The sequence below is a fragment of the Megascapheus bottae genome, chromosome 5 (genome assembly GCF_031878675.1).
Source record: "Megascapheus bottae isolate mThoBot1 chromosome 5, mThoBot2.hap1, whole genome shotgun sequence".
Lineage (NCBI taxonomy): Eukaryota > Metazoa > Chordata > Mammalia > Rodentia > Geomyidae > Megascapheus > Megascapheus bottae.
This window is the reverse complement of record NC_143513.1, coordinates 9,219,895-9,239,382: the sequence shown is the minus strand read 5'-3', so window position 1 is coordinate 9,239,382 and position 19,488 is coordinate 9,219,895. Positions and strand designations below refer to the sequence as shown.

Sequence of the window (19,488 nt, the reverse complement as noted above, 5' to 3'; positions counted from 1 at the left end):
ATCTTTGCTCCACAGAGCTCCATCTTAGAAGACCAAGTCTAGCATAACTACCCTCCTTTTTCCATCCACTGTCTGTAGCAGGCTGCAATGGTATCAGAAAGACCTAGCATTGTGGAAATGTGGAATAAAACATCAATTGACTCTCTGTCAGCAGTCACTGTGGACCTAAGGAAAAAGGCAGGCCCAGGCAACATCTTTTCTAGGCTGCCCTTTTAAAATACCTTTACTAATTCAGCACACAAGATCATCCTAATTTATTATGCTGACCTTTAAGTTTTATTTTTATTATTATTAGTAAGAGGGTTTTAATCTGACATGTCCATGTACACCATGATTAGACTCACCACCTTTTTCACTACGTAGCCTAAACAAGAAATTATAGTTGAATCTACTTCAGACAGATCATAGCATAACACCCCAGGTCCCAGTTACCTGAGAATATGAGTCACAAGCAACATCTGGAGAACGAGGAATGGGTAGGAGAAGCTCTCGCGGAGAGGGGGTGTCCACATGACTCGGGTGCACTGAAAAGGAAGATGGAGAGTGTGATCCACTTGCAGTGTTTGCTGAGAAGTTCAAGTGCAAGCTGCTGTTTATAAGCTCAGAGAGGAGGGCTTTCCCCACACTGGTGGGCAGCACAAACCACACTACGGGAGTTTCCACAACCAGCAAAACAAGGAAAGGGGGAAGCAAGCACACGGCTGAAGAAGGCTCACAGGACGGAGCATCTGCCAATGGACTTCTCCATGAGCTACACCCCAGTTAGAAACCATGCCGCAGCAAGTGTGGGAGCTCAGGTAGGTATCTCTTGCCATTTCCTTTGCATCTACCCCATGAGTGGGACTGCCAGCAGCAAGGTGGGTTATAACAATCCATAATGTATTTGAGCATTACTAGTAGAAGTGATTCCTGTCTGAGGAATTAGAAGTTATTGCCAAGGCTATCCTCATCTAAACACCATTTCCCACTAATAGGACCCATGGCTGAGGAAAACAACTAGATCAGTATCTGGGGAAAAGAAAGTACAGATGACTCTAGGATACACTGTGCCACAAAGAAAACCTTGAAAGGCGAAAGGAATATGTCCAAGGAATCAAGAATGAACAAATGCATCAATGAACAAATAAGGTACATTAGAATTACTCTAACAAAGGCATAAAAGTACACAAAGCATTTGAGAGGAACTGAAGTAGCCTGAAACAAATGAAGAGCTATACCTATGTGTAAGGGATTAGAAGATTTGATTTGATAGATTTAGGAAGTCAATTTCTCCCTAAACTGACTTAGGGATTAGAAGCAATCACATTTAAAATCCCAGCAGGACACAGCAGCAAAGAAAGCTGATTTTATATTTATGGGAGCACAAAGGACCTGGAACAGCTCTGACGACGTTGAAGAAGAAGGCTGGAAACTCAGTATACAATATCAAACTTAAGAAGCTATAAAATTCAAGAAAGTATGAGACAAACTTAAAGATAAACAGACAAACCCGGAACCAAGAGGCCAGACACAAAGTGAAAACATAGACCAACATCCTATTTATAATCAAACCACTACTACAATTCAGTGGGAAAACTGTCTTTTCAATAAATAGTGCTAGATTAACTGAACACCTACTCTGGGAAAGTAAAGAAAGTGAGTCTTGAATCTACTTCAGACTAAACACAAAAATCTAGACAGAGCATAGACACACAAAAGCAAGGCCAATTAAACTTCTGGAGGAGAACATAAGAGATGATCTTTATGACTTGCAGTTTGTTTTTTTTTTTTTAAATCAGGACTCAAAAAGGACTGAACACTGATAAAAGCTTCCTTCAATGAAGAACTTCGGTTCATCAAGCAAATAATAAACAAGCAAAATAAAACCCAAGAAGGAGAAGGCAGCTGCAGCCATCCAAAGGCCTTTGCAGAAGGCACCCAGCACAGAGCTGCTCAAAGCAGAGACCCACGGGCCAAAGACCTTGCATTCTGTTCAATGAGCCAAGGATGTCAGTGGGTACATCCTACAGAGAATTTAAAGTAACACAGATAAGCGATGCAAAAATGGCCTACAGCATCAGGAGAAAGCAAACTAAGACCATAAGCAGACATTGTCGCATTTGACTGCCAATCGCTGACAGGGATGTGAAGGAAAACCCAGGTCCTTGCACTTTGCTAGTGGAGGGAAACAACGCAGAGGGACTGGGAGCATGGCCTAGTGGTAGTGTGCTCCACTGGCATGCACAAAGCCCTGGGTTTGAATCCTGGAACCACATACACAGAAAAAGCCAGAAGTGGCGCTGTGGTTCAAGAGGAACAGTACTAGCTTCTGTATACTTTTCATTTCTTTCAGTGAAACACTAGACGAAAGAAAGAAATATAGAAAGCCTTCTTTCTCCCCCTCTTCCTGTTACTTCTCCCCCTCTCCTCAGTTCTCTCTGTTCTCAACAGATGCTTGCCCATCAGCACAGCCCAAGTCCTGCAGCACCATACATGCCTCAATATCTGATGTCACAGCAAAGGAAGAGGGAGATCCCATCTCACCAAAAAGTGAAGGCAGAGAAAACTATCCATTTCCATCTACACAAGAACTTCTAATAGCAAGAGAGTAAATAAACTCTCTGGGCGGAGGCTCGATCCATGGGAACACCTGCAGACTTCTCTAAGTTTTAACTCAGTATGATTGACCATTGCTATGACAACCAAAGTGCCACTGACCATTCCTATGCTGGCTACTGTATTTTCAAGTTTCAGATTTGAAAGCCTTCTACATTTGGTTTAAATAAGGTGATTTGTCGACCTGTGCTACATTTTCACAGTTCCTTTGTTAAGGACAAAATTTTTCCTTGAAAAACCATGTGGAAGGTAAAAGGAAAACTTGAAAGGTATACTTCATACTATCTTAGATCCAATACATGGAAAAGCAGTCATTATAGAGCTTAAAAATAAGTAGTAACAATGTGAGGCATGAAAAGATATCACTTATAAGGTACCAATTGATGAGCAACAGAAATGCAGAGTACGGAGCTCAACGCTTGCCACCAGCCACAGGTACAGAGAGCACGAGAGCCTGCATCTCCTCCAAACACCCCATCATTTATCCACAGAGACACAATTCAAAAGAAATAGGGTCTAAAAATCTCATCATCTGAAAGTGAAAGAATATGCAAAAATCTATGAACGTAATGGTTTGAGTTGTCACTAGTATCTCACCTCAAACTGAAGTTCATGCTCTTATTCTAATATATGTCTCCACACAAAATATCACTGTTTTCACCTTCTGAAGCTCAACACATATAAATGCACTAGTTGTTTTGGCTATTTCAACAAAAATAAAATTGTAACTACAGTGAGTTACCTCTTCCTAAGATAGTGATATCTATTGTGTTTAAATAAGCCTCCTGAAGAGTATGAAAAAAGAAAACCAGCAGAAAAACAAAAACAAAAAAACAACGGAATCATCTGAATCCCACTGTCAGAAACTGAAAAAAAAATGATGCTCACATAAATGACTGTCAAAAAATCTAAGAAATCGTAAGTAGCCCTGGAGTACGTGGGTAGGAACACAGCAGGCCTTTGCGCTTCACAGGGAGTAGTCTTTCTAACTGCCTTAGCTCCAAAATGTCCAAGCATCGCTTCCCTCCAACATCTTACTGCTCACATACAGTGTTCCCTTCTTCCAATATCCAGCAGCTAATTCCCCTTTCCTCTGTCATGCTCACAGTCTGTGCTACAGAATGTTCTGGTGTGCACCACACAATGTGCATTCACAGTCTTTCCTTTGCTCACTGTATCAATAAACAGTTGTGCTGTCGCCAAGAGTGTAAGTATGGTATTGTCATCTACCAGGCCATAGCTTACACTCCTGTGACTCTAAATTCAAAGTGCGCATGACAGCGCTCATTAGTAACTCACAGATTAGAACAGTCTGCCAGTTACTCTGAATGAAATTTGTATGTGATTATTCACCAAGATATTTATAACATGGACAAAATCAGATGAGTCACTTCATACAAAGCAAGCTTACCATTTCCCTCCAGAAAAAGTCAAAGTCACAAGTGAGATATCTTACTAGGCATTTATTGCCAGCTATGATCAATTCAAAAGAAGATATTCATTAGTAGTTTGAATTTATATTAGAATTTAATTTGAACTAAACTTTTAGTAATAATAACAAATCAGAATAATAAGTTAAGCTAACAATTCCAAAGTTACTTATCCTTCTCTAAACATTGTTATAGGCATTCCACACACAGGATTTTAGTTGTACCTGAAGTCATCTTACAAAGTCCTATGAGATGCTCATGTATACGCAGATAACTATGCTGAGAGCGAAAGACATGCTCAGGTCACATGGCCATAAAGCAGAGGCAGGATCCGACCAGGTAGCCGGGAGCAGGGTACACACATCACAACGCTGTCCTCTCTAGAAAGGTACTCTACACAGGCAGATGTGAAAAGAATAATAGGATATGCTACAAAGGTACCTTATGCCTGAAACGAGCTTTCACAGTTCTAAAACTGTGAAAGTTGGGCACTGGTGGCTCACGCCTATAATCCTAGCTACTAAGGAGGCTGAGATCTGAGGATTGCAGAGCACAAAAAGTCCATGAGACTCATCTCCAACTAACCACCAAAAACCAGAAATGGGACTGTGGTTCAAGTGGTAGAGCACTGACCTTGAGCTGAAGAGCCCAACAACAGTGCACAGGCCCAGAATTCAAGCCACACAGCCAACCAAAAAAAAAAAAAAAACCCCAAAACTATGTGAAAGCCTCACAGACCCACTATTTCTTCAAATCAGTGAGAACTAGATCCCACATAATAATACATAGAGGGCTTAAAATGAACTTAAAGTGAACACCAGAATTTAAACTTTGGATCAAAATGATAAGATGGGTGCAGAGGCTCAAGCCTGTCATCTTAGATAGTTGGGAGGTGGCGATCAGGGGACTGCAGCTGGAGGCAGGCAGGCACGGAATTCAAGACTCCATCTCAACCAGTGGCTGGGCATGGTGGCACAACACCTGTTGTCTCAGCTGCAGGGAAAGTGCAGTAGCTGGGCACTGGTACATGCCTGTCATTCCTCGAGGCATGGGGAAGTAACCAGGAGGATCCAGGACAGCCCAGACACAAAGCAAACCCTACCTCAAAAATAAGCAAAGCAAATGGAGGCTAGAGGCATGGTTCAAGTGGTAGAGCGCTTGCTTAGCAAGTACAAGGCCCCAGTAGAGAGAGAGTAAGGAAATGTATAAATTAAATTTCAAGAAGAAATCATCCAGGGGTGATTCTGAAAACAATTTTGCTCACCACCTACCTCTCCATGATTGAAAAAGAAGCACAACACAGTAACCAGGCCTCCTAACCGGCTGCCACTGGAAAAGAGGAAAAGAAAAGTAATTCAGTACCCGAGATGCAAGTCAGACCTCAGAAGTAAAACAACGTACATGATCGCAGTGTCCCACTGGCACCAACCAGTTCTGCCACACTACAACTTCTTGTGCTGATTTACAAAACAGATTCCTTCCTTCACAGTATCACTAGAAAAAAAACACATACCATCCTTTACAAATCATCTTTTACTGCACAACTAACTGAAAGAATGGAGGACTCTTCAGTTGCACTGCTGCACATCAGACACTGCTGTTTCTCTTTTTTTCTTTAGAACCATGCATTCATTCACTTTACACAAATTGTTTTCCTTGGTATGCCTATTGTTATTAGGAAAGGACAGGGAAATCAGAGACAAGGGCTCCAGGAGACAGACACTGGGAAAAGTGAGAAGCCAATACTGCCTTCTCTCAGAAAGGCACAATCACACAAGCACACTAGACTTGTTCCACTACCTCGCACCCCGTCCCTGGCTAGACTTCTGCAGTTTTCCAGTACACGCTGGCATACACGTAAAATTCTACCACCTCCGTCAGTTGCAAATATCCAAGTGACTATCAGGCTAGCTACCACAGCTAGGAAGTTCCTGCTCCCTCACCACTCAGGAAGAGGAAGCAAGGCCAAACCATTGCTTCCCTAATCCTCACCCTTGAGGTTTTCTGGCTTAGTTTAGCTCATGCTGCTTTTTTATTATTCTGTTCAAATCCTTCTTTCTAGCCAGCAGAGATCAGAGGTAACAGGGAGTTAGGAAGAGGCCATCACAAGCTTTGGCTCTTACTCTTGAGGACATATGATTGTGGAGACAGTGGTCAACACGTGTCTGTCCCCTCGCCCCACCTTCAGAAGACAGGCAGGGCTGGGACCCCGAGCACATATGACCTGCAGCCCCAGACTACATGGGAGTTGGTGGAGTTTTCATTTCCCCTACAGAGCAAGCAGTATAGCGATTTGCTGCTTATGAGAAAAAAGACAGCATTAAAGGCCCTCAGGCCTGGGGTCTGGCACACACCTGACCTAGAAGGAGGCAAGTGGGGAACAAGAGGGTTTCTGAGCCATGGGTGAGGGAGTGACTGAGATTAATGGGGAATCTAACTGTAGGAGTGTCTAATTCTTTCTGCCCCTTGACAGCCTGAATGAGTTCAGAGGAATAGCAAGGGAAGTACAGACCAAGGAGAAGAAGGCAGATAAAGAGGCAGGAAGGAAGCTATATGGATAGCAGGCTCTGTGAGGGCTTCCAACGTTTGCCTCAATAGAAATGTTGCAGCACACTGACTCAACATTAGAAGGGTCAAAATACAGTTAAGTGTTTCTACAAGACGAGCACATATGAAATGTATGCGTGTGCACGCACACATGCATGTGAGCGTGTGTGCACACTGGTCCCAGGGTTTGTACTAAGGTCCCGCCTGAGTACTATCCTTGAGCTTTTTTGCTCAAGCTAGTGTTCTACCACTTGAGCCGCGGCTCCACTTCTAGTTTTTGGGTGGATAATTGAAGCCAGCCCAGGCTGGCTTTGAACCATGATCGTGAGATCTCAGCCTCCTCAGTAACTACGACTATAAGCATGAGCCACAGGGGCCCAGCTTCAAGGAAAGGACACTACTCACAGCTCTCTGAAACTTATTCTTTCTCTAATTAGCAGTGATCATTCCTAATCAATACAGGTAGTCTAAGCCATTCCTTCTACTGATGGGATCACTGACGCCATGAGAGGGAATCATTAGTGCACTCCAGGAAGGGGACAAAAAAATAGAGACATGGGTAGGAAATGAGAATCAAGAAGGGTGGAAATAGTTCTCCATTAGGACCTCTCCTAATGTTACAAGCAACAAACAAACCACCTTATCCTACCATCCACCAGTACACTAAGGGGCTTTGGCCCACTGGATTGTGAACTTCCTGATTCGTGGCAGCCGCTGTGGACCCAGCCCATAGCAGATACAAACACTGCTTCAGAACACTGCTGTCAAACACCCTCTCTTGTCGCCCATGCTCTCTGCAGCAGTGGTCAGGGGACCACTGCTCTACCTAGCTTCCATGCTGCTAGGTTCTCGGGAGACTAAGAACCGACTATACTGCCTACCTGCCTGCAGACACTCCCTTTTCCCAGCTGGAAGCATCACAATCCTTCCTGGAGTCTGCCTCCTCCATGGGAGGCTAAGTGTCTCCTCCCCCGACCCCCACAAACCTAGAGGCCTGCAACAGCCTCCCTTCTCTCTATACACCATTCTCAACACTCTTAAAAATAAAAGAATCCAACCACACTACCACTATCCACACCCCCTATGCTGGCTGCCCATTCCTAGGACTCAAAGCTACACATGGCAAAGTGTCTAAAATGCTTCCACGCAGCCCCTTTTCACTCTCCTTCCTCCCACCCAAGCTCTGTGCCACAGCTGTGCTGCTACAGACACAAGGACCATGACATGGACACAGTGTGCAAGAGTGTGGAGAGGGACCAAGCTGGTGGGAGGGCCGAGGGAAGCCTGGTGAGCCGAAGCTGGGGTGTCCCCAGACACAAGGAGAGTGGGCCAGCTCCAGAGAAGGAAGTAGCTGTTTCTATGTGGACGTCAGAGTCAGACAGAGCACAGTCTGAGCGCTGCTGGGGGTGCGATGGATGTGGACAGGTTGTCCTTTGCTAAATAACAGAGAGAACAAGGAGCAGGACTTGGAGGAAAAAAAAATATCAATATTTTCAATCAGTAACTTCCATCAATTTATGCATGCTAAACAGAAATACTTATCTTTTAAATATTCATATGCAACTGTTAGACCAAATGGATTTGATTAAAGATATGCTAACAGGCCAAGTTAATAGAACATTCAGGAAAACATGTAGTTGGAAAAGTTGGAGATGATACAATTCAGTCTATTTAAGGCATGCCGTTAGCCAAAAATCCAGCCTGTATAAACAGTAAGTGCTTGATTTTCTGAAGGTAAGTATATAAAAAAAATCACATACAATGATGGAACCAAAGTAGATATCATTCAATATAGGAAACTTAATGTTTTTCTAAAAAGGTTGGAAACTGGGAGAAGTGGGAACTTGATAATGAAAGTGATGAAAGTGATCCTTTTCAGTTACACTACTAAGCCTAGAATGCTAAGTGTCTCTGTGGGTGCCTTGGGTAGAATAATGATGGGGGACAGAGAAAGAAATATAAAGGCATTAAGCCAAATGAAAGGGTATGGATGAACATAACCAACTTGTAGACCTTTCAGTAACTTTTAGACCTTTCAGAAATATGACCAATGCTGAAAACTGTCCAGAGTGACAGAGCCACTCGAAGCCTCCCATGACCATTGTACATAAGAGAAGCACAGGCAACAGAAGATGAAGACATCATCTTAGAGTTGACTCAGTCCACACGTGGAAGAAACTGTCTTCTGCAGACTAGTGCAGCTGCAAATGGCCAGGCTTTCTGCACAGATGACAAGTTGCAAGAGAGAACTAAGTAGAGACAGGTAAGAATGAATATTTGTTCACAAAAGGCGGGCAAGAATAAAGTAGCCACCAGGACAAGAAGCAAGAAAAGTACACAAGTTCATGAAAAGGTATTTTATCCATTCACTTCAGCCAAAAGAACACTTTCTAAAGACAGACATTCTTCTCAGTACTTGGCAATCATGTATAATTTCATTCTTACAAAATGGTGTGTTCTAAACTCAGGCCTTCTCCCTCCTACCTGACTGATCGCTTCACAACAATTCTCCTAAAATTTCCCACTTCAAGCCTATTACTACTTTATACAACATTTGTTACAACTTATCTTCTGTCCTCTGGTTTCAGTCTTCACAGCCTAGGACTACCAAATATCCAAGAAAGATTCTGACCTAGAAGGTAGAAACCATAGCTAGAATAAAGTAATTTCTTTAAAGTACTCAAGCAACTATTTCAGTCTATAATCTATTACTCATTCCAATAACCAACTATCAAGGCAAAATGAAAACAGTCTCAAATAAACAAAGCTATACAAGTATTTACCTCCTGTTAACCTACTCTCAAAAATTACTAGAAATGCTCTGAAGTAGGCAAGTAAACCCAAGAAGAGGATGAATAAGCAACACAAAGCAGCAGTGAAGACAGCCAGCAGCATGGCGCCAGGATCTGGATTCTAATGTGCCCAAGCTCCTGTGCTCCCAGTTTGCCTGCCAGAGAGGTACCGTGGGAGGTGCTGGGTGCTGGGGCCTGTAGATGGAAGTCAGGTCATGGGAGTGTGCCCTGGAAGGAAAGACTGGGGACCTGGCCACCATGACGAGCAGCTCTGTGCCATCAAAATGCCCCTCCAGCTTTTCTGACCAGCCACAGGCAGGAAGCAGCAAAGCCAACAACTATGGCTGTCTGAATCTGTGAGGCAAAGGCTTTCATCCTTGCAAGTTGTTTCTCTCCAGTGTGTTGTCACAGCAACGGATGCTGATTGACACATGAAGGAAGACACCAAGAGTAAAGATGTGCACACCACCACAGACAGATGTGCATGCCATCACAGACAGCACATGCCAACAGACAGACGTGCACACCATAATAGGCAGTGCATGTTATCGCAGACAGTGCACACTATTGAAGACAGGTGTGCATGCCATCACAGACAGATGCCACTGCAGACAGACAGTGCATGCCACTGCAAACAGACAGTGCATGCCACTGCAAACAGACAGTGCACACCATGACCACAGCTAAGGCCACAGCTAAGAGAACATAGGCCACATTCTCCCTTTTATCTTACCTCAGCCCCCACATGTCTACCGCTCACATTGACCAGCAGCCCCATAATCCCTCTCAAGGTTCCTCCTCAAAGCCAGGCAGCAGAGTGAAATCAGAGCCTGCGGCTGTCCTGCTGTGAATGGTACTTCTGTCGCCCATACCACATTTTCACCAACTGGAATGACTCATGAGCTTGCCAATGGATGTCCTGAGGAACCGAGCTCCTCGAGGTCCAGGCCCACCCACAAGCACACTGGGGACAGATGTCCTCCCACACAGAAGTGGGGCCTGGTGGGTGCACTGAGGCAGGGGAGTGCTGATACATAGTCCCACTCTTCACAGTTCACACTCCTAACCTGGTACCTCCCTACCGGGACCAGGAGTGGCACTGCAGCACCACTGCCTGCTCTGTCCCCTGGAAACTGAGGGAAGAGCCAGAGCTTCTGGAGGATACACCCCATAGTATGCCACAAGCTCAAGATCTGCTGGGAGTCCTGGGAAGGAGCTGTGTCACCTCCAAAGTGACACATCTCTCACACTCTAATGAGCTGGTTGGTGGCCAGCAGCCCCTAGGTGGCTTCTGGCTGGGGACTGGTCACAGGAAAGATGAGGCAGTCACAAGGCTGGGACTTTTCATCACCTCCAGGGAGGGAAGAGGGGCTCAAGGCTGTGGTTCATCGATGGCCAGTGATCCATCAATCAGTAATACCTACGGAGAGAATGCTCACAAAGAGGTCTCTGAAAGCAATTCACTGAAGAGGGCAGGGCTGCTCTACACCTACCTCGAGCCTTGCCCACATATCTCTGACCTCCATCCTTTGTTACATCCATAAAATAAGCCAATGAATAGAGACAGGTTTCCGGGACTTTTGTGAGCCACTATTGCAAACTGATGAACCCCAAAAGGAGGTCTTGGGGACTCTATATAGCCACAGTGAGTTCGAAACACAGGGCTGACCATCTGAGGCTTGGAGCTAGCACTGGAAGTGAGGGAGTCTTGTGGAGCTGAACCCTCAACTTGGGGCATCTGACACCATCTCCAGGTGGATATGTGTCAGGATGAACTGGAGGGGGCACTGCAGAAAGAATGGCAGGGTGTGGTAGACAGCCTGTCAATGACCTGTAGTCACTGATGTCTTACGTGTAAAGTACAACACAGGCTACAGTAGAAGAAACAGATTCTGCTTTTCCACTTTCATCAAAGCTGCCTTTGGATAGGGCTAAAGAGATTATCTGAAGGTCAGAAAAAGCCCATAAACTACAAAGGCAGAAATAAGAAAATAAAGGCACATGTGGTGATGCAGACAGCAAGAAGGGGCCAGAGCAGCAGATGTCAGCTACAGCCAGCTGTGCCAGTGGCTGTGATGCAGGAAGCTGAGTCTGGGAAGCCAGTAAGAAAGACCCACATGATCCCTCTCTCCACCTTAAAACGGTGGACCTCAAAATTGTCTATTAGCATAAACTAATTATACAAAAAACTTGCACTGATATTTCCATACATGCCTATCATGTGTATCTAACCTAACTGCACACTTATTTTAGCACAACTACATTAAAAAAAAAAAATGAGACTATGTGACTCAGTACACATACAGAGATAATTCTGGCAGCAAGCCAAAGTTCCCACATCAGTCCTAAAGACAGTATGGTTTACTTGCTAAGTGTTTAGAGGTTCTTTCAGTTTAAAAGTAGCATAACTAGATCAGGTGTCTAGCAGTGACACTTTATTTCATAATGTAACTTCTGTTACTTCAAACCTTATCTCCCAAATGTGACACTGTATCTGTCAGATAGACAGCAGTTCTCAACAAAAGAACTTGTCCCTCAAGGCAGTCCTGGCCTTCTCCTGAAAGAGTGTGAGTGCTTCTGTGCATCTGGTGCATAAACAGACCCTTCCACACCATCTTTCAAACTTGCCATTTTCACTTCATTCGCCCAATTCACTAATTAAAAAGGGTTTCTTATATAAAAGTCAGAAATACTGGCATCTAAAAGTATCTTTAAATCGACACGCAGATATATTTTCCTTAGGTGAGACGTAGTTACAAGATAATTGCTATGTATCACAACACTAAGCTACAAACCATAGATTCTTGAGAACCTGAACACTGTGTGCCAAGCCATAATTTCAAAGCAAAGACAATAATGGGGGAAGGGCAGGTTCAAACTCCCACCTTATCCCAACTTAAAAACCAAATCCAAATGCCCTTACCTCTGAAGCATGTCAGGAAACATGACAAAGGCAGTGTGACAAATTGTCAGCAAAGAAACCTAAGGCCTTTAAGATGTGTGCTTTAGTGTTAGGAATCCTTAACAGTGATGTAAACAGGTCTCATATTAGCTACTTATGTAGAACAGACTTAGAAATAAGAGCCATTAAAATCATTAATATCATTTGGCAGTAATTGGTTTTCCCTTATGTTTTGATTTAACTATTACATAATGGTTATGCCCAAATACCAATAAATAGCTAAAACATATATAAATATCCTCACGATATGCTATATTTAAGCCTCTAAAACCATTTTGTTAAAAACTAGGTAAATGCAAAATAATGTTATAATTACAAGTAGACATTTTAGGAACATTGTAAAATTGAATAGTAAGTTATTAATGACTATTAACTATGAGCTGTTTCTATTATTATGATGTATCATAAATATGTACTAAAATATGCTTACCTTAAATATGTGCCATATATGAAGAATAAGGCCATCATTAGTCCATTTAAAATAAAGATTACAGCAACATAAAAGCAAGCAGGATCTCCCAATCCTTTAAAAATAAACAAAATGTATGTTCTAGCCACGAATGTCTTTATGTGTATCTTTATGTGTCTAGCAATTCATATTAAACAGAACCTATTTGGAAAATGGCTGTCAGATAAATCAAATGGCTGCCTTGGTTGGCATATGAAGGCAGGACACCCGGCTCAGAGAAGAACTGAGGAGAGCAGGGCAGCTGCCACCTGCAGCTCCACCTCTCAAGGAGGTATGAATGGAGTCTAGGCCTCTTCTGAGTCTGGTTATGAAGTAACAGTCCAAAGCTGAAGCAAAGTCAAGAACTTTCTGTGGAAGGCATTTGCCACACCCAGTATAGCCCCCACCCACATTCAAGCAGCCTGACCTAAAACCCAAGGCCCAAGGAAAGGTCTTATGAGCTGCGCCAGCTGACAGTACTAGCTTAGTTGGTCCTCAGGGCTAAAATGAGTAACGTGGCTCTGTCTAGCCAGGCAGGTCTTTCTAGAAGAAGCCCTTATATCAGACACAAATGAGCCCTGCTGTAGCTGCCCAGGCTTCTGACTTGCTAAAACTATAATAAAATGTTGTTCATAGCACTGAGGCGTGGTGAGAATCCAGTGTCACGGCACAGGACTGGGACATTACCTTCACAGCTCTCGATGGGACTCAGGCCTTCTCCTCGGGTGACTGTCCAACAGATCTTGGTTTGAATACCAATTAAGTCCATTATTTTGGTATAAATCCGGTACCAGCTGGCCAAGATGACCTATTTATAAGAAAATAAAGATGCTATAAGGTGGAATCCTGCAAAATTTCCATAAAGGGTGGTCTACAGAGCAATGATAGACATTAAGAATGATGTAGTGATACAAAGATGACACAGGAAGAGGGTTAGAAACTGCATGTATGTGTGTACACTTGCATATATGCACACCAGTACTGGGGTTTGAACATACAACTTCATACTGTTGCTAAGCTATTTTGCCCACAGCTGACGATCGACCACTTAAACCATAGGTCTAGTTCTGATTTTTTGTTGGTTAATTGGAGGTAAGTTCTCAGTTTTGTCTGCTTGGTTTCAAGCTTCAATTCTCAGGTCTCCGTCTCCTAAAATTATAGATGCGAGCCAGTTGATCTAACAAATATCCTTCAAGAACTGAAGGCTCAGGGGGGCCAGGAGTGTAGCCTAGTGGTGGAGTGCTTGCCTACCATGCATGAAGCCCTGGGTTTGATTCCTCAGTGCCACATACACAGAAGAAGCCAGAAGTGGTGTTGCAGCTCAAGTGGTAGTGCACTAGACAGTGCACTCAGACCCTGAGTACAAGCCCCAGAACTGGCAAAAGAAAAAAAAAAAAAAAACTGAAGGCTCTACAGAAAACTATACACCTCTGCTCCACATGTAAAGTCACTTTGGATATGCTCATAAAAGTTGCTCAGCAGGATACTTTCGTGAGAAGATGCACACTAGTTATCCATTTGGCCACTCCCTTGTCTTAGTGCCACCTGAGGATTGTAGTGGGAGACTGCACTCCTGGGTGGGAAATGCATGAGGGCCCGGGGGAAGCGGCTGAGCAGAGGCCCAGACAGGCACAGCCAGCCAGAGGACTGTGGTGCCACAGCAGGCCAGTGACGGCTCTCTCCACGCTCCTCCCTGACCTCCTAGGCGGGCCATCTTCTCCTCCAAGCTGCACATCCAGCCCAGCGAGGAACCTCAGAGGGCAGGAAAACCATTTGGCAAACAGTTGTGAAAGGTAGCCTGTTCCCCAGCTACACAGACAGATGCTACAGCCCCACCATCACTCATACCTCCACAGCTAATACTCCCACACAGCCCCCTAAAATTTCCACAATTGAGATGACTTTCTTCCCCAGGTACAATTTTCTTTGGAAAAAGAGAAAGGAGAGAGGAGAGCAAGAAGAGAGAAAGGAGAGAGAGGAGAGAGGAGAGAGGAAAGAAGAGGGGAGGAGAAAGGAGGGGAGGGGAGGGAGGGGAGGGGAGGGGAGGAGAGGGGAGGGGAGGGGAGGATGGACTACAATGTTGATTCAGACTAAGCGTTTAATATACAAAGACATTTGTAAAAAGTGACAAAAGCAATCACAACTGGCAAAGTAACCTACCTCAGGGTAAAGGTTGAACCTTTTCAAGGTGTTAATGACAAGGGGGAACTCAGTGAGTCTGTCGTTCATAACCATCCACACCCCATGCAGAAAGGAGGGTGCCTCCACGATGGTCTTGAAGTAGGAATAATACAGTCCCTGAAACAAGGCCACTCCAGTTACAGCACAGCCATGTGGTTATTAGGCTTCTTTTTAGATGAAGAAATATTTAAAGTACACTGTTCATTTAAAAAAAAAAGGCACTCAAGCAAGTAATAGCTACAGTTAATTTCACAGGCTGTGATCACTGATAAATTCTTATGTTGCAAAAAAATAGATTGGAGAATAGCCTCATTTTAACTGAAATAATTAAATGCAAAAGAGCTTCAAAAATAGTTTCAACATTCAAATATGTACACATAAAACTCAGTGTCATGTATTTCATCTAAGAAAACTCTATAACCCACACTAATGTGTAAGGAAAACCTATCTCATAACAAAGTGATTTATTATGGAGCGAAGATGTTCCAGCTATCAAGAACATAGCCTGAGTCAAATGCAATTCCCTTTTAACCCAAAATGGCCTCAGTCATCTTTCCTCCAGATTTACACACATTCACTCACTCCACAGTGTCGAGAAGACTGCACACTGGCGAAGTGTGTACCTTTCATTCCTGTTGTAATTGTACAGCTCACTTTCCATCACAGCAGCTGGGTGGAGCTGTGGGATGGCAGTGGAGGTCATGTTCCAGTTCAGACTGATAGGCTATGTGGCAAGGATACTAGGGCCATGGCATAGCCTGCCCAACACTCCCCATCCTGTCTAAAAGGTAGCAAGCACAAAAGTCCACAACTGAGGTGGGCTTATTGTATAAATACAGGATTACTTTTCTCTGAAAAACAGCTGTTCCTAATTCTGTTCACAAAGAGCTAGGCATAATGGCCAGCCCAGCAGTGATAACTTAAAACTGGGGAGTACCTAAATAACAGGGCCTAAATTATCCCATGGATTTGCTCTGAAAGGCGTTAAGGCTCCTGGGATAGGGACTGGGCAGGGGAAAGGGTGTGTTCCACAGGACTGGAAACAAGGAGGCCTCAGGAATACTAGTGACCTGGCTGCAGGACCAGAACACAGGGAGGCTGCAGGAACACTAGGTGAGCTGGCTCCCAAGGTGGGCAGTGCCAATCAGGGCATTGTCACTACAAGAGGATGGAAAAGCCATCCAGTTGCCAGGGGGTTACAACAGAAGCAATGCCTGTTGCTCTGACTACAAGATGCCAGAGGACCAGGTCATTTTTCTGAAAAGTGGCAAATGAAAAGAAAGAAGCATTTCCTGTCTTTCCACTAAGAAGTATGGCTCAGAGAAAAACTTAACAAACACTGAAGGGAGTTCTTTGCAGAATTAGTCAATAAATGCAGAAAAAGTAACAGAACAGATAATCACCTTCTGGAATCCAGCAGGGAAAGCTATTCTAGATGGATGATTGGACACTAAGAAGGACTAACAAAACTATTTCTAAAGCTATTGTACAAACCAACCTTTCAGAAAGCAGGACAGTGGCTCTTTGCAATGCCACCACCAAACATGCACAGTACCACTTAGCAAGTGTTCCTGCTAAAGATGATTGGGAGAGGGTGAGTGGGAGGGAAATGGGGACAAAAACATGAGAAGGGGTATACATGTGTGAGAAGTAATGTACCTACTATCTGGCAAATGTAACTATAACCCCTCTATACATTACCCCAACAATAAAAAATAAAATAAATTGTTTTAAAAATGAAGTAAGATCTGCAGCTACAGAAAGTCGAACCCATGAGTTTTCAAGGCAGAAGAAATAATGTGAATCATTCTGGCTACTTGTATAAGACAAAAATCCCTAGATTCTTCATGAATAAATGTCAGAATAGGAGTTTATAGACTAAACAAGTTAAGACCTATATCTTAACTTGACCTGACCTATGTGTCAGGTCAATACAGTGTGTAGGACACTAGATCCTGATTTAAACAAGTCCATTTTTAATGCCAGACAGGTCACTTAAACACCAATTTGTATCTGATGATACTGAGTTATATACTGATGGTTTTGAGTGTGACAAGGGTACTATGGTGAATCAAGGAAGTCTGTCTTGTGACATGCGTGGGAAAACACTGGTAGAGGGGACAGATAATCCACATTTCCTTCAACATGTGACCACCACGGGGCTGAGAATGAGGGTGGTTGTCAGTGTTCAGCTGAAAGAAGGTAAGGGAGAGTTGTCTACTCCTCTTACTTTAGAAAAACCCTATGAAAATGTCTGTGATAAAGACCTTTAAATAGTTTGGATTCCTCTGCTGAATGTGGTCACACACACTTATGCACCCCATTTTCTGGAGACTGAGGCAAGAGAGTAATGATTTGGAGGCCAGCCTCAGCTGCACAGCAAGACTCTCCTCAAAAACAGAAGGAAAAAGGTCCCTTCGTGCTACAATAAAGTACCACATGAAAACGAACCATTTCAGTGCGAAAAGCCATCTCCCGTTCCAGTGTTGAGAGGTGAGAAAAATGACGGTCATTTTCAAAGAGATGTGTTATATGACACCTAGAAAAATCAAAACAGTAAATCAACTTACAAATGCAACTTTAAAAGCAAAAATAAATGTAGACTTAATGGACAGGTAACTTTGCAACAGAAGTAAAACACAAGAATACCGTATGCTCTTTACCCATTATGTCTTAGCATTTCTACTGAAGCTTCTCTCCAGAAAAAAACACATTCCAATTTTAAAATTAAAATGCACTAGAACAATGATAGGGAGAGTGAATATAATAAAATATAGATTAAAATATAAATGTCGTTGAGTTACCATTTCAGAAATGTCTGGTTAATGAAATTCATATGTCTTTCTATCCAGAAAATTAAAAAAAATTAATCTTCCTCTCAACATGTATACCATATTAGTGTTAAGCAAATTAAGAGTATCAAATATAGCCTCTTTAATAATGGATATCTTTTTTATTAAAAATTATATCATTCTGACCCTGATATATCAATTAAGCTACTTTTCCAGACAACTGTGTTACATGTTATACATACTCAGCCTTCAGACTGATGGGAAGGGCTACTGAAATTCTAAACACATACATAAAATACATTTAAAAAAAAAAAAAAGCATCTCACCAGTGCAACACGGCTGCAAAGGCAGCTGTAAGAAAACAGAAATGTAAGTTAGTATTCAGCGTCAAGAAATATGTGCACCTTTCCGAGGCAGCTCCACTGACAAGCATGCCAACGTGTGAGGCATGCAGTACAAGGCCAGTGTAACAACAACCTGGGAGAACACTGGGTTTAGAAATGAGCACCCAGTACCCAGACTGTGCTTCTGCCACCAGCAGGCGGGGCAGGCACTGAACAGCAACTTCACACTCAGAAAAATGTCAGTGACCTATTATTTGCCAACTACTATAAAGGAGCCATAGAAGGGAATGATCACAAGAGCCAGGGGAAGACTGGCAGCCATGAAAGTGAAGCTCAAAGTGAAAATCATTTGGTGGTTTGGGCCTTAAGACTGTAAGTGGAAAGAGAATACTACTTTTTACTTATAATTTTACAATAAACCTTACTTGTTTGTAAATACAACAAAGAACAACAACAACAACAACAACAACAAAAAACTACCAGTCTCACAGGAGGATCGACAGTTTTCCTTCCAGCCAGTGGAAAACCGCATTACAGTGAACATAGTTAAGTATCCTCTAGCCCAAGCGGCACCTGACTGCAGACTTCTAGTTACATCAACCTTGGTGCTTCTGGCTACAGGCCTCCCCTGGGACCCCCCGAACCTGGATGCCAGCCCCAGAGAGACAGAACCCAAGGGGCAGATGGACAGGCAGATCTGGGATATGGGGAAGGGGACACCCTTGGCCCTACTCCCAAGCCCACCAGAAATGGTAAACTGCAAGAGGGTGAACCCCGCTTCCTAACAGGGATCTTGGGCTTCAAACCAAGAATTCATTGTTTCTAGTAAGATCAAGAACGCACAAGTCTACATGAAGCTACTTCTTTTTAATGAATAGTATTCTCTTGCAAAAAAATGTATCATTGAGCAAAACAGTGCTTTACACCAGTTAAGAGAAAAATGAGAAACTCTTTATTCTCATGGTGATGTTTTATTACAGAGCATTTTCAGGTTCTAAGCAGCAATGTCCCAGGACTCCTGTGGAGTCAGACTATGGCCCTTTCTGGTGAGACAGGTCACATATGGAAAGAATCCCGCTTCTTGTCTGAGTTCAAGCAAAACTGTTAAGTACAGTTCACCAATGAGAGCATGGACGCACAGGGAGATGAAACTGCCACAGCTTGGTGGACAAAGTAAAAAGGAAAAGTGGCAGAGCATACAAGCATTTCAACCAGAATTCCAAAGAGAAAGGCAAGAAGGAAAGTGTAAATATTTATGTACAAGTATTAAAGTAGGCCACAATACAATGACTCAACATGCCTTAAGAGCAACAAATTCTAATTCTTTTAAGTCTCAGCCTTATTTACTGTGAACAAAAATGACTAAATCAAAGAGTAACACACATCAATAACTTTCA

The 19,488-nt window shown here is 43.2% G+C and overlaps 1 protein-coding gene across 2 annotated transcripts in view; it reads right to left on the bottom strand.

The window, feature by feature from the left end:
• Dpy19l1 (dpy-19 like C-mannosyltransferase 1) overlaps positions 1-19,488 on the bottom strand; it is a 50,748-nt gene that overhangs the window by 27,113 nt on the left and 4,147 nt on the right. For both annotated transcript variants that reach the window (XM_090332650.1, XM_090332651.1), the window contains exons 2-8: positions 18,074-18,098; positions 17,407-17,494; positions 14,935-15,072; positions 13,462-13,582; positions 12,757-12,850; positions 5,297-5,354; positions 433-524 (exon numbers count right to left, since the gene is read on the bottom strand). In XM_090332650.1, coding sequence (XP_090188776.1) covers positions 433-524; positions 5,297-5,354; positions 12,757-12,850; positions 13,462-13,582; positions 14,935-15,072; positions 17,407-17,494; positions 18,074-18,098 — 616 coding nt within the window. The remainder of the gene's footprint in view (positions 1-432; positions 525-5,296; positions 5,355-12,756; positions 12,851-13,461; positions 13,583-14,934; positions 15,073-17,406; positions 17,495-18,073; positions 18,099-19,488) is intronic.